This window comes from Sebastes umbrosus, chromosome 14, assembly GCF_015220745.1.
Source record: "Sebastes umbrosus isolate fSebUmb1 chromosome 14, fSebUmb1.pri, whole genome shotgun sequence".
Taxonomy (NCBI): Eukaryota; Metazoa; Chordata; class Actinopteri; order Perciformes; family Sebastidae; genus Sebastes; species Sebastes umbrosus.
The window spans coordinates 30870919-30883170 of record NC_051282.1 but is presented as its reverse complement, the minus strand read 5'-3'; the positions used below and the strand labels follow the sequence as shown (position 1 = coordinate 30883170).

The 12252-nt window shown below is 44.7% G+C and overlaps 1 protein-coding gene across 5 annotated transcripts in view; it reads left to right on the top strand.

Moving 5' to 3' along the window:
* Window positions 1–9203, top strand: part of LOC119501781 (protein phosphatase 1 regulatory subunit 29) — an 82672-nt gene extending 73469 nt beyond the window's left edge. For all 5 annotated transcript variants that reach the window (XM_037792385.1, XM_037792387.1, XM_037792386.1 and 2 more), the window contains 2 exons: window positions 2449–3147; window positions 4489–9203. In XM_037792385.1, coding sequence (XP_037648313.1) covers window positions 2806–3147; window positions 4489–7005 — 2859 coding nt within the window. In that variant the 5' untranslated portion in view covers window positions 2449–2805 and the 3' untranslated portion in view covers window positions 7006–9203. The remainder of the gene's footprint in view (window positions 1–2448; window positions 3148–4488) is intronic.
* Window positions 9204–12252: the final 3049 nt, after the last annotated feature.

The window sequence follows — 12252 nt, the reverse complement described above, 5'->3', positions numbered from 1 at the left end:
GGAATATCTATAATGTGTGCAGGTGTCGGGAGAAACACATCTGTCCCAACTGAACTAGCAAAGTTTTATTCTGATTTGTAATGTTTAGGCTAAATTCTCACAACTGCCCTGAACAGCTAAAAGAGAACAACTATTTGACACCTTGTTTAACCAAGGAAAATCAACCGTGATTGGGATGCTTGTTGTGCTATGACTTACTACAAAGTTGACTTAAGTGGTCCTTTTAGCACAATGAGAGACAAATGTGTGTTCAAATTCGGGATTTCAAAGTTAATGCAATAATAACACGTTAACGATAATTCGTTTTAATGCCACTACCGCATCAACGCAATCGATCTTCCAGAGGTTGTAGTGGGCTCAGCGAGAGTGAAGATACTGGCATCATATGAAACTAGAGAACCTAAGGAATCGGTATCAACCACTTTATACTAGCTTGTTAAGAAGGAGTCTAAATAACGCTACGAAGCACTGCGAAGTTACGCTGCAAAGTTACGCTGTGAAGTTACACAAAATTTTGGCGAGGAAAAACTGTCACGGCCATTTTCAAAGGGGTCCCTTGACCTCTGACCTCCAGATGTGTGAATGTAAATGGGTTCTATGGGTACCCACGAGTCTCCCCTTTACAGACATGCCCACTTTATGATAATCACATGCAGTTTGGGGCAAGTCATAGTCAAGTCAGCACACTGACACACTGACAGCTGTTGTTGTCTGTTGGGCTGCAGTTTGCCATGTTATGATTTGAGCATATTGTTTTATATTAAATGCAGTACCTGTGAGGGTTTCTGGACAATATCTGTCATTGTTTTGTGTTGTTAATTAATTTACAATAATAAATATATACTTTTATTTGCATAAAGCAGCTTATATGTCCACTCCCATGTTGATAAGAAAATGAAATACTTGACAAATAAATTTGCGATTGAATATTCTAATCGATTGACAGCCCTTGTTCAACTCAAATGAAATAGATCACTGTTGAGGGTGGCTTGAGTGATGGAAACTTAACGCATCCATAGTGTTTTGAGGGTATACTCACACCTGTTTTCTAGATGTCTACTTGTGACCGTATTTTGATGCAGCTTGGTCTTTCTATCCATCTGTTATATCAATCTGACAAACACATGTTGTATCTCCTTTGCGCTGTCTGCATTAATAAGAGGAGACATGTAATCTAGTAGATCATTATAGAGCTACATGATAATGTGCCATGTCACACGTGGTTTAGGTATGACCATTTTCTGATGTAAAAAAGAGGATGGACCTGATTCTCTGCTGTAGCACCTCCGGGGATCATGCACCGGAATAGACTGGAATGAGTTCAATTCTCTGTCGGAATTAGAAAGAAGTCTGAATTTGGAGCGCGAGGAAGAAATCTGCCTGTTCCTCAGAGAGATAGAGAGAGAGAGAGAGAGGGAGGCTTTTCTTTGTTGTTTTCTTGGAATGATGATGGAAATCGAGAGAATATAAAACAGAGGAGATGTGGGATGAAAGGCGTCAGATGAGAGAGAAACTACACGGAGACGGACCGACTGTATAATGTCACAGACAGCATACCATTAGTGTGTTTGTATTGAAACCATCTGGAGGGTTTGGACTTGTAGCATGCACGCATACTATTACATGAGAACACGCATGCACATGTACGTCTGAGGCCATGTGTGTGCATTTCCAGTGTTTGTTTAATGTGTGTGTAATTCTAAGTATGTTTTCCCCAGCTGCCGATGGAGCCGGCAAGAGGACAATGTCTGCAATGATGCAACAGGCAGCTAATCCCCTCCTTATGTAAACGCTTGACTGCTATTCAAATGACATGCAGATGGGATAGAGAGCTTAGGTTTTGGCAGGATAGTGTCATAACAAGGAATGTCTGTGGAGACAATGTGCTGTCGTACACATTTGGGTGATTAATGCTGCACTTTGCGTTTAAAAAAAGATCTCCTCCCTGGAGGGACCGGGGAGAGATTGGCAGGTGCGTGCACGTAGGTATCGGATAAAGCCTGATGACCTCATAGCCTTACAAGGTGTGGGGGCAAGAGGGGGGGATGACTAAGTGCAGATGGCTACAAGGGGAGCTGCTGGGGCAATGCAGCATGCGTATATTAACATGATGAGAAAGAACACCAGCTGAAGGAAAGAAAAAAAAAAGTGTGGAAAAAGCCCCGAGGAAAATTGAGATTGATTTTTGGGATGCCTGCAGCTTCCCCGAATAGAATCGTTCTGAGACAATGAAATGTTACAGGATATTTTTGTGGAGTCTGAATTAATTTACCGTTCATTTAGATTCATGATTCAAGATTGTTTATTCATGCATGCTTCAGTGCATTGTGCAAAAAAAGTGTAGGCAATAGAGGCAGAGTACAGGCAATATAAAATATATACAGTGCATATATATATATATAACACTGCGATACAAATAATGTTTCTTTTTTGTATTCTCCTCTACAGATTCTCCATTATTCCGAGGGATCCATCCATTTGAGTCCCAGCTGACGCCAAAGGAGAGATTATGAAGACGAGCTGTGTCACCCCGCATTGCAGCCCAACGAGATATGAATTCACACGGGTCCCCTGCTAATCACCATGATGACCATAAAGCTGTGACTGGCATTGTGAAGCCTTCACCCCCTTTTTTCAGCACCCAACCCTCTCAGACCCTTCTCCTCTTTGGAGATCCTTCCTACAGCGCCCCGTGTTGCTTCCCTTTCTCCTGCAAACACAACCTCCTCTTCTGCCTGTCCCGACGTTTTTCTCCTTAATAATTACAGCTTCCCCTCTTTCTAAGTTCCTTTTTCAACGGGCATCATGCAGGGTGCTTCTACCACCTCCGCTCTCCTTTTTCTTATTCTCCCCTCCCTGCTATTCTTCTCCTACTTCCCCGGCATGGTAAATGGGGACTGCTGGCTCATTGAGGGGGACAAAGGCTATGTGTGGCTGGCTATCTGCAGTCAGAACCAGCCGCCGTACGAGACGATCCCCCAGCACATCAACAACACCGTCCACGACTTGAGGTTGAATGAGAACAAGCTGAAGGCTGTGCTCTTCAGCTCCATGTATCGCTTCACCAACCTGACGGACCTCAACCTCACCAAGAACGAAATCAGCTATGTCGAGGATGGAGCCTTTGCAGGACAAGCCAACCTACAGGTGAAAGGGGGAATGGATTATAAAAGAAGCTTTGAACTAAACACAATAATACAGTTCACAATGCATTAGACATTAGTTTGAGTATGCAGTATACAGTACGAAACAGTTAAAGTGATGTATTTAGCAGTATGCCAGCTCTTAAAGCACTGGACAAACTACTGGTACCACTATTACAATAATAATGAAAAATACAACTTTGATTTTGTTGTTTATGTTCTGTTAGTTAACTTTATAAGATACTGCAGGTTTAAACTATTTATTCTAACAGCTCATAATGAAGTCAGACAAAGAGCGATTGTGGAGCTTTTCAACTCCATAAAGGCAGATAAACAGGTTCCTGTTCATTTATAATGGAACATTTGTGTTGTGATATTTAAACAAACTATCCGTCAACAAGGAAATAAAAGCCCCTCGTCTACAGACGGGTCTCTAGAGAGCTCCAGCTCATAGCAGTCTGTGAGCGTGACCGCCCGGCTGGCTGGAGAGGTAGCGACCCCGGCAGGCGATATAGCTAGCTGTCACGGCAGTTTGTGGAGCTTCTAAACTCTGACAACGTCAGAGCAAATGTTCGATTCTCCATCTGATATCGTAAAACTGTCGATATTCAAAATCTACACAGTTGATTTCTCGCCTCAAAAACTTTCAGAAGTGAATTTAGTGATGAAATAGCTACAAAAAAAAAAAAAAAACGAGCTGTTTTTGGCTGTTGTTGTTGTAACCGTAGCCTGTAGCCTTCCAGTGCTTTGCATTGTGGGATACAGTAGGCGAGGTAGACTGGTCCGATTGATACTGGAGATTTTTTCCGAATCAGCGCGACATCTGAGTGTTTTTGGCATCCTGTAGATTTTGCTTTTGTTTGTATACTGCATACTATATACCACATTTTGGCCAATGCAGTATGTACTACTAGTATAGTATGAGGTTGTACAACTAGTATAGAATGAGGTTGTACTACTAGTATAGTATGAGCTATCGGATACAGCCTAGGACTTTCATTTAGCGACAGCTAAGATTTAGATTTATTATGAAAAGGTACTTCAATGCTTGATTCTTGTCACTGAACTACATTTCAGTTGAATTTCTCTATGTTAAGTTTGTAATTGAGGATCACTTGGAAATTGTGGTGCAATTTTTGCTGAATGGCTGAAATATGCTTTAGAAGGAGACCATAATTAAATCAATTAAATAGTATTATGAACTCTGTTCTAGAAAATGCTGCAGCATGACTGAATCTCATTAATTCAAATTGTATTATAATGAGTACAAATTATGACTAAAACTGTCCCGCAGTGTAAAAAGAAATAAAAAATGCCCAAATGCCTACTTTTGTCTTTTCCTCAGGTTCTCCAGCTCGGCTACAACAAGTTGATGAACTTGACTGAGGGTATGATGAGAGGGCTCGGCCGCATGCAATGCCTCTTCCTCCAGCACAACCTCATCGAGGTCATTTCCAGCAATGCATTCTGGGAGTGCCCCAGCCTCAGCAGCATCGACCTGTCGTCCAACAAACTCGGCCGCATCGATCCGTCCACTTTCCAGGTTCTCAGTCGGCTGATGGTGTGTGAACTGGCGGCGAATCCGTTCCACTGCGGCTGCGATCTTTACAGCTTCATCGCCTGGTTGGAGTCCTTCAACAATGTGACGCACACCTACGACCGCCTCCAGTGTGAGACGCCGCGGGAGATGTTTGGCTACCCGTTGCTTATCGCTGCTGGTCACGCCGGTCGGAACGCCAAAAGCATTTTGTACCATCACTGCCGAGATGGAGTGATGATGCCAGGAATAACCTCCCTCCCGCCAGATCTGGACGGTCCCTCAGGGATCGGACCGGAGATGTTTGGGCCGTACCACCAGCCCACCACCTCCTCCTCATCCACTGAGCACAGCTTCATTCCCAGCATCAAGCTCCATCACGTCTCTTTGTCCTCAGCCTCTCTCCTTGTGCAGATCCCAAGGCCCTACAGCAAGATGTATATTCTAACACAATACAACCACACGTTTGTGTCTGATGTCATGAATCTGAAGAACAAGAAGGAGATGATCACCCTCAACAAGCTCAAGCCGCACACCAATTACACCTTCTGCGTAGCATCCATCCGTAACTCTCAACGTTACAACCACACCTGCCTCCAGTTTGCCACTCGGGCTCAAGACCAAGACGACATGCTCCCCACACCTTCCACCACTAGTCACTACATAATGACCATCGTGGGCTGCCTTTTCGGCATGCTCATTGTGTTAGGCATTGTCTACTATTGTCTACGCAAGAAACGGATGCACGATGAGAAGAGGAAGTCCATCTGCGTCAAGAAAACTATACTGGAAATGCGCTATGGACCGGAGGTGGCGGCAGCGGTGGCGAATGATCCGATGGCGGTCCACAAACTTCAGGAGCAGTCCAGAGAGCATCACCAGTATCAGCACCACCACGGAGGAAAACTTCCCATGTCCGCATCCTCGAGCTTGGGAATGCTCCACTCGGCCAACACCAGTTCCTCCAGGCTTTCCTCTATCCCACAAGTGGAAAAGATGGCCACCGCCTTTTCAGAGGCCATGTCTACGAGTAAAGGAAACTACATGGATGTCAGAACTGGAGGGGCAGGGATGGAGAGGATGGGAGATGGTGGGCTAGGAGGGATGGACTTAAGGGACGACGATGGGACCGATGTCGGGGATGACTCCGATGATGACGGACACGGCTCCGCGTCAGAGATTTCCACCATCGCCATGGAGGTGGACAAGGTTAACCAGATCATTAACAACTGCATTGATGCGCTGAAACTGGATGCAGCAGCAGTTGCTGCTTCAGGGGCCTCTAATAACCCTACATCCTGCTCCAATCCCACCTCCCCTCCCCCTACCAGCGCGTCCGCCCTTACTCGTGGCCTAATCCCACTCTCCCCAGGGGTGACGGAGACATGCCAAATCATGGCTCCCAACAAAATACCCCCTCCGCCTCCACTCCCTGCCTTGAACACCCCTCTCTCTGAGCGCCCGGGGATCAGTGGTGGTGGCTTCGTCATCTCTCCCCCCTACAGGCCCCCTCCGCCAGCCACCGCCGTACGTCCCATCCAGCGGCAGATGAGTGCTGACGCGGCTGTGGTTATTGTAAATGCTGTCAAGAAACAGTGCAGCACCACCTCTTGCGGCTCCATGGGTCGGGACAGGGATCGCGGAGGAGCGAGAGTGTATAGCCTGGATGTTCCTGAGCCACGGAGCCCAGATGGCTGTAATCAACAACAGCAGCAGCAGTACCCAGACCGGGCCAGTCCCGTGGGCTGTGGGGAGCCCCTAGAGAGGCTGCCTTTAGTGGGGAGTGGGAGCTGCGGTGGAGGGGGTGGTGGTGGTTGCGACAGTGGTGGTGTTGGTGCCCAACATCAGGACAGCCAGAAGCAGCACCATTACCATCAACAGCAACAAATGCAACAGCAGCAGCAGCAGCAGCAGCAGCAGCAGCAGCAGCAGCTGGAGGTGCAGCAGGACTACCACTGCTCGGAGCACCGCCACTCCGTCCCAGCTCTGTATTATGAAGGCTCCCACCAAGGCTCCCCTGCCCAGAGGGTTTCCTTCCTGAAGCCCCTGACGCGCTCCCGCAGGGATGCAGCCTCTTACTCCCAGCTTTCGCCTGCCCGCCACCATTCCAGTTACTCCGGCTACTCCTCCAGCCCAGAGTACTCCTCGGAGAGCTCACTGCGGATCTGGGAGCGCTTTCGTCCCTACCGGAAAGGCCAGCGCGACGAGGCGTGTTATGTGACGGCCGGGAACGCCCTTAGAAAAAAGGTGCAGTTCGCTAAAGGCGAGGACCTGCATGACATCCTTGATTACTGGAAGGGGGTGTCAGCACAGCAGAAGCTGTGACTCGGGGACCAGGCAAGGGCATTGTGGGAAGAAGAGTTTTGAAGACTTTCTTTTCCTGATTGGCCCGTGGGCCAGAGAAACGATTTGAAGATCACGGGGAGAAAAATGTAGGACAAAATTTTGCCTTTGGGTTTTGTTTTTAGTTTTTTTTGGCATGCTAGGTGTATAGAATATTGTGCTAAAGCGAGGACTGTGAAACTGTGCCTGGGATATGAGAGTCATTATGGTGTTTTATTTTACACGTCATTGTAGCATCATTTCTGGATCATTCTCATTTAGTGTTTTATTTATAGCACAGGGATCAAATGCCAACCGTGTAATTTAGTACTGTTCGAGTTGATCATGTTTTGTGATCATATGGACTGTTTTTATCAGTGCCATGTTTTCATCTATGGGTAATCACAGGAGGCAAATGTGTGATCCAAGATGTTTGCTGTTTGGTGTTGGGTGCCGTGTCAATTTGCAGTGAAGTGAAGGGAGACTATGACGGACGGGGATCTGTGACAACACAGACCTTATCTCTCTTCCATGATATCATTCACGCAGCTGAGGTATTTGCATGTCAATAGCCTCTGTCACACAGACCGAAAGGAGAAATTGGAAAGAAATGAACAAATGAGAAAACGGTCAAGTGGGCTTGAAGGTCACGAGAGAGAGAGAGATTAAAGTGGCCGTAAATATTGCTGTGATTGCACCCTGATCTTTCCAAACTAACATTCGTGCATGGTTCAGTGAGTGAAGAACGTTATCCCATAGATGTCCAAGTAATGATCAGAATTGTGAGCGTAATTTGAGTACAGAGGGCAAATTAATGTTCCCTTGGTGAAGGCAATTAGATGCTACTTACCTGCACAAAAGGGGAAATTTAATGTGCAAGATGAGCCCTCACAATCCCCCTTACAAAAAGGCATGAGAGATGTGACAAGACACCAAGAGAAATTGAAAGCGTTAGAAGAAGAAATAAGGGAAGAGGATATAAATCTGTTTTTTCTGCAGCCACTGTGAATGTAAGTAGATTACAAGCAGGTTACGGTGAAATCTATTTGCGTCATTCAATGTGAGCACCACAGTACATTCCTAAATCCTTTCTCTTAACATTAAAAACGGGACGAGGCACAGAGAGGGAAAGGACACTTCTAATTACTGCCAACATGTCTGTTCTGCTCTGGAAATTAATGCTGTTGTTGTCTATTGATAACTTAATTAGCCGACTTGTGACGGGCATGTTCGCTTGCACTTTACGCCTCATGATTGTTGTGTGGCTGTGTGGTACACAGTGGTCAGTGTAAGTGGGTGTTGGCATGCCTTGTCAGATTATATTTGTATGTGCCCAAAATTGACTTTTAATTATGAATAGTTGTCATATCTTTCCCATTGGCTGGTTGTTTGAGTCTAAAACAATACTAGATTATTAATGGCATGGACAAAAATGTACAAATATCAACGATGTTCATTGTGTTTTCCCAGACATGCATCACATGATGTACCACAGTAGTGCAGTGCCTCTTGCTAACACAGCCATAATCTAATCCCCATTCTTGTATAGTATTATCCGTCCACCTGGCCTTTTCTATTGAAATGATTTTCCTAAATGAAAGTGTCGTGGCATTCTGACAAAAGGCATCCTGCTTACACAAAGTGCTGTGTAGCCTTTGAATTTTTTTTTTGCATCATCAGCTATAACATACACAATCTGAGACACCCCTACCCTTAAAATGTGAAAACTGAATCAGTGGTCCTTGCTCCACATTTTTTTTTTTTTTGTTCAGGGCTATATATTGGAGAGAAAAGAAGTTCTAGTGACAAGTTCAATTTTAGGAACATTTCTATCTCTCTTTTGATCCTCTCTTCTTTACTGTGGATGATGTTCATTTTGCCCACTACCTTCCCAGCTCCCACAGGTCCAATGGGTTACGGGTTTGGCATGAGACGTGAACATGTCCTGTCATGTTTTATTAAATGAGAAAAGTGAGAAATTGCCTTTCTCGCCAACCCAGTCTCATTCCCATACAACTAAACTGCATTCTCAATTATGTTTTGAGGGAAACGTTACTTCTCCCGGATCACGGTCGCAGTTCTAAACAGTTTTTATCACGTGGTTAACGTTGTAAATTGAAACAAAACTAAATATGCAACAAAACTACATGGTTAGATTTAAAGGGACTGTTTGTAACTTTCTAAGCGTATAAATGTACCGGGTCGGGACACATGCGCGCTCGCGTGTGGCTGAAGTCACTGCTCCGTTGCCTGCTCGCCTTCACTGACACAGCGCGCGCGTTCTCGCTCCACCTCTAGACGTGAACGCGCGCTCACTCCACACTGCAGAAGAGTTAGTTTAGCTCTGAGAATATCTAGTGAATGTACAGTGGACGTTTGGGCAGAAATAACTGCTGCAGCTTCACCAGACCAACAGAGGTTTCCCGTGTCTTGTGAAGTGACGGAGCTCCACATGGAGTAACGTTATCGCCTCCCTCCTGCGCCCGCAGGGAGACACCAGGTGCAGGCAAGCAGGCAGCGGAGGAGAGGCTCTGGTTGCCGGTGTCTCCCTGCGGGCGCAGGAGGGAGGCGATAACGTTACTCCATGTGGAGCCATGGAGGCTGAGGCAAGAAAAGCCAACACTAGTATCAGCAGTGATTCATGGAGAGACCTTCATCTGGTCAGCTAACATTACTGCCAAGCAGCTGAAATATAGAGTGATATTGTGGTTTTAGCTGACGTGTGTCGCCTCACTGTTTTGAGCGATGCTTCAGGTATATTGAGAGCGAGCAAGCGCGAGCCCGATGCTGACTTTCGTTGACTTCACGGCCACAGGTGTCGCTGTTAAGCAGCAATTCTGAAAGTTACAAATAGTCCCTTTAACAGATGTTGGAAATGTGAGAGAGCCCACACATAACGACACGTTTTGTTATCTCACGCGTCAAAATACAATTCCCTCCAAACGTAATTAAGAATTCATTTTAGTTGTATGGGAACGTCATTTTTCGGAGTCAGGACTGTTCTTGCGGGTTGGACTTATTGAGTCTGCACAACACATATCAACACTGCTTTTCTTCTTCAGTTGTTTTGTTTTTTAGCATGCACCTGACTGCTCTGAATAAATGCAGGTTGAACAGGACTGAGTATGCAAATATGAGAGGGTGGTTGTGTAACGGTGTCTCCATATTGATCTATATGTTTCTTCCTCTCATCTCTCTCTCTGTCTCCTTGGGCTTGTTTTATTAAGATGTGTGCATACAGTTGGGGTCAGAGGTCGTTGCCATCGGAGGCAGTGATCTGCAGCGAGTGTTTACAAGTGAATGGACCTCACTGTCACCTTTTTAGTAATAGTTCTGGATGCACCGCCTCATCCGCCTTCTTTATATGATAAAGCACCACGTGATGAACATACACAGTCTTGGAAATGATCCCCTATTATCTGACATGAGTACATTTCCAAAGGAACTTGTTACTGTGATGGACTGAGACCAATGAGAGGAAAGGATTTTCTTTCTTTCTTTCTTTCTTTCTTTCCCACAGAAGGAACATGGTGTGTTTTTAACTCCCCAAGATCCTCAACTGCCATAACAAGTTTACAGGAATGGACACTGAGGATAACAGCAGTAAACATCAGGATTGCTCATCGTTTTAGCTGCCATGTAACGTTCATCTATCTGACGAGATGTAATGTGACAGAAAAATCCTGATTATTACTGTTTTCATGGATGATTTTTTATTTTTATTTTATACATTTTTCTATTTTAATGAACATATTTAACACACCAATGGTGAGGGGGGGGGACAGATGTATGTTCAAGTGCTCTTCTGCTCACATTTCAGTCAACAGAACATAATATAGTCAATGCTGGAGGGAGAAGAAGTGCCAATCGTTTCTAATGATTTAGTTTTCACCGTTATCGTTGGAGGCGATGTTGTGTTTCTCATCATTAATAATTACTTGAAAGCCTGCTGCCAAAAAGATCATCATGTAAAAGGAAATGAAGACAAGTTCACACATAATTCTAATTTGATTATATTTACGAGTCTCCAGGATTGGATCTTTTCATAAAACATTCTTAGCCAGCTCAAACACCTTACCAGCTCAATTATTAAAATCTCAAGCAAATATTTCTCTAAATATTAACCATGTAGCTGTTTTTGTTTTTCACCTTAAAGCCAGCATCAAACAAAAAAAACCCTTCTCTTCCTTCTCATGCTGCTCATATCCTCGTTGAACGCCTGCAGGGTGGCTCACTCAGTGATCAATGGTCCTTTTTGTAGCACCGTCCTTGTTGTTTGTCTCGGAGCCACAGGACAGCCAGACGTGAGAAAGACATCTAATGTGCTATTAATGTTTAATCCTTTTTTTTGTGTGTGGGAGAGGCTGGCTCTCTCGGTTGTTCCCCCCCCCCCATCTGTGTATACCACCAGAAAAAGATGCTTTCACTTCCTAACATGTTCATCCTTTGATGCTCTCTTTATATATATAAAGCCCGGCCTCCAATTAAACTGCTATCTTTAATAATGAATCGGAACCCAAAATTGGTTAAATGCTTCCATTATCAAAGAGCACACTTCAGTCTTCCCTCGGCACGGTGCGCTTTTTACCCGTGTGCTCCGTCATTGAAGCAATCTCATTGCTTTTATGAGCGATCATCATCATTAATCTAAAGGGGCAATACTAATTACTAAACCTTTGCTTGATCATTCACTGGATCATCTTCATCTTATTTTACAAAAAGTTATGCCTAATTTTGTATGCGTTTTCCTACAAATGTCCAACAACACGTGTCAGTTTCCGTTCATTACATGCATACAGTCTTTTCAAAATAAACTTCCGTCTTCACAGGAAGCAACTTGGTTAGGTTTAGGCTACAAAACTACTTTGTTAGGTTTAGGAAAAGAAAATTTAAAGGACCAGTGCGTAACAGTTAGGGGGATCTATTGGCAGAAATGGAATATAATATTAATAGGTATGTTTTCTTTAGTGTGTAATCAACCTGTCGTTCATATCTGTTTATCTGAGTCCGCTATGTTGCACCGCCATGTTTCTACAGTAGCCCAGAACGGACAAACCAAACTCTGTTAACTTTTCCTGCTTGGGCCAGAGTCGATAACGTTATTCACTTCTGTCGCCGCCGCTCTCTCTCTCTTGCTTCACCACTCATTTCCCACATACACTCTATAAGCACTGGCTCTGCTCCAAATAACTTGTTACACAACGACCGTCTTTAGAGACGGACATTCCTGTTTTTGCGTCGACGACTTGC